At 41.5% G+C, this 3,297-nt stretch overlaps 1 protein-coding gene across 2 annotated transcripts in view; it reads right to left on the reverse strand.

Annotated features, from left to right (window-relative positions):
• snd1 (staphylococcal nuclease and tudor domain containing 1) overlaps positions 1-3,297 on the reverse strand; it is a 202,697-nt gene that overhangs the window by 56,461 nt on the left and 142,939 nt on the right. The window contains exons 18-19 of one of the 2 annotated variants that reach the window (XM_020599456.1): positions 1,708-1,849; positions 1,093-1,366 (exon numbers count right to left, since the gene is read on the reverse strand). In XM_020599456.1, coding sequence (XP_020455112.1) covers positions 1,239-1,366; positions 1,708-1,849 — 270 coding nt within the window. In that variant the 3' untranslated portion in view covers positions 1,093-1,238. Of the gene's footprint in view, positions 1-1,092; positions 1,367-1,707; positions 1,850-3,297 lie in introns of those variants that run through there. The other variant, XM_020599455.1, reaches the window with a different exon arrangement.

Here is a 3,297-nt window from a genome sequence, read left to right on the forward strand (position 1 = left end):
TTTTTTTTAAGTACTTTATTTTTATTGAACTAATATGGCCGTCCCTGGTAGGCTAGTGGTTAAGCGCAGTGCTCTCGCCACTGCACCCCAGATTCAAATCAGGGTTGCATCAGGAAGGGCATCCGGCGTCAGTGTGACAATTCACTGTGGCGACCCCTAAATGGGAAAAGCCGAAAGTGACTTTCTTTATTTTTATTGAACTAATGCACATTGCATTTTCTTGTTTACATGTTCTGTTTCTTTTCTCTCAGCCTTTCTGTACTTGTTGCCTTATGGAAGAACATTGTACATACATACTGTATGGAGAGCCACTGCACCACAGTGAAATTCCTCACGTGTCCAACACAGTAGGCCGATAAAGCTGATTCTGTAAACTCCACTCCATATTTTGCCGTCTATGCTGACAGCATTAAGATTTCAGGTTAATATGTGCCATGCACTGTACATACAGTATCTCCCATTTCTCAGTAATACAATTTTGATTTATGACTAAAAAACATGCACAAAAGCTATACATCACTTCTGACTTGAGTAGAGCTGAAGTAGTGGGGGCTTTAGACTTGACTGTACAGCTTTTGGCAAGAAGATGAATAGTAGATTGTTTATGGTCACTTGATAACAAATGAGGTTTCAGGAAAGGAAAGGTAAGAGGTGTTTAAAAGAACAACTGGGGGCCAAATACAGTAATTTCCACACATGAATATGATTTGATTATTATGGTGTGAATGATGCACAGGCTCACATTGGCAGTAAACGAAGGGAAATTAATTAAATAACGAGTGTGAGGCAAATTAAGAGGTGGCCAAAGTCAATTTCATGGCCTCTGACAAGCAACCGCCAGTGAAGCCAGACCTCTACATCCAGTCCTGCTCCCACTCGCAAACTGGCAGACAAAGAAGGGATGTTGGCATGAAGGCCTCCGATACTGTATGTTCTAGCTAGTTTGAGAATGACGGTATGAGTGTAACTGTGTGTTGCTGAATGATAATCAGTTACAAAATTCAGGGTTTCAAGGACAGCATTGCTCAAATTTAAATGCTATTTTTAATGGTCAGATTTCAATCACACAGAAGCAGAGAAGGCCAGTGTTAACTAGCACAAAACAACATAGGGGGAGGTATTATGACTGCATTCATTCACGTTATATAAACACACACATAGGACATTATACAGACACAGACAGCATGTCAGAGGGGGTAGCCATGCAGAAATATCAGGGACTGCTAGTTTTTCCATTCTCAAACTCTCCTTTCCCTTCCTCCCCTCGTCAGGGGTGACAAAAGGGGATGCTGTGATTTATTCCTTTCATTCACAAGTAATAAGAAGTGGGGCATCCTTTGTTTTGTCCCGGCTGGTGGGAGGGATGCTGCAGCAAGGGATGAGGTAAATGTGTGAGTGGTATAGATAATTGTCATACATAAAGTCAGTCTGGTGTTAAAGGGAAATAAAAAGTGAGAGAGCCCTTGCTTCCACTTGTGTATGGGGAGATTGTTGATTTAGTGTGGGTGTGTATAACAAACAAATAGTCACTGTAGCATTAAGTAATACAACATGTTTACACAGCACTTTCAACTTTTACTAATGCAAATTTGATCTACCTATGTGTTCCATTGTCAAACTTGACAACTACATAGAGCAATTTTCCAGGAACACACTTTTTCAAATTCAGATCATCACTTGTGCTTTCTAATCTCAAGGTACATGTACCTGTTTCTACATCCTGGGTGTAGATGTGCAGGGTGTCGGAGATTTCGGTGACATATACGGCTCTGTAGTTGGCCACACGCTCCTTCTCCTCTGATAGATGCACAACTTCTTCAACTGGTTTCTCCTCATAGTTGGCCCAGATCTACAATACACACAAACAGGAGGACAAGGACAGGTCAGTGACCTGCAACAAATATCAGATACCGCTGCAATACAAACAAGGAGCAATTATTCCTCATGTAATTTGAGAAAACAAATTAGAGAACAGATAGTGTGACACAGTGCATGACAAACTAATGATGGGAAGAAGTCCTGAACCGGGTCAGGTACCCGCAAAAAATGATGTGTAACGAGTGGAAAAAAAAAAAGAAGTTTATATTACTTCATGAGTACAGGCAGAATATAGACAATGCAGGTGGGCAGTGAGTAAAATAAAAAATGTAATGTAAAGGTGCAGCTACTTTTAAAAACCTAATCCAGTATAATTTTATCAAGCCTAAATAACTGATACATTCATTGTTAAGGCCTATGGCACAGCGTTTGACCCGTCAACTCGCATCCAGCTAATAGGATGTCACTCAGACATCAATGCCGGCTAGGCATTAGTGTGCTAAACTGGATAACCTAAAAGCAAAAATAGCTAGTGGTGAATACAAGATTGTGGATAAACAGAGGTTCGGGTCGGGTCATGGGTCTTGTGTCAATGCGTTGGGTCAGGTCTGGACTTCATTTAGAAAATAACTTTGGGTTGGGGTTCCGTATCGAATGGGTTGGGTTCGATATGGAGCTTTGCAGTTGCGGGGCAGGTTTTCAAAATTGGACCAATACAGGACTCTGCTTTGCAATGTCCTTGAGAGGTCCAGTAGATAAATGTTCTGAAATTATTTTTATCCATTCACTTAAGATCCATTCCCTGACACATTGCTTGAATGACTGATTTTGTCCCATATCAGTGAAAATACCAGAATAATGAAAGCAACCAAAAATCATTCAAACATATCAAGAAACTGGACAAGTCAGGGCTTGTCCTTCATGTGTGTGTTCCTGTGCGTCCATATACTTTTGAAAGCCAAACTGACTCCTTAAGACACTTTAGGGTAATGACAGTCGGTTTTGGTTACGGACTGAGATTACAGATGAGCAATGAAGAGCTGGTGATAGTGTCACAAGCTTGGGAGCTAATGTACTGAATGGGTTGCTCACAAACACTGCAATTCACTTGTGTGTGTATGTGTGTGTAAGCAAGTTATATCTTTTTTATGCTGCATCAAGGTTAGTTCTCTTATGGCTCCCCAGGAGAAACAGAGGGCACGAGTCTCATCAGGGAGAAGTGCTTTGCTTTGGGCCACATATCAAACTGTATGGATGCCAGTAAGTGTGCGTGTGTTACAGAGAGCGAGGGGTGCCACAAAAAGAGTGGTTGGTTTGTAACACTGATTGTAGCATGTTACTCTACAGATTAAAGTACAATAATAGAATTCAGCACATGCACAAATGCGGGATGGTCAGGACGAGAGGGAGCTAATCATCTCCCTGCAGGTGAAACGCTGGAGAAGGGGAGTGAAAGAGATGGGCAAGAGGAGACAGTGA

The sequence above is a fragment of the Monopterus albus genome, unplaced genomic scaffold, assembly GCF_001952655.1.
Source record: "Monopterus albus unplaced genomic scaffold, M_albus_1.0 scaffold41.1, whole genome shotgun sequence".
Lineage (NCBI taxonomy): Eukaryota > Metazoa > Chordata > Actinopteri > Synbranchiformes > Synbranchidae > Monopterus > Monopterus albus.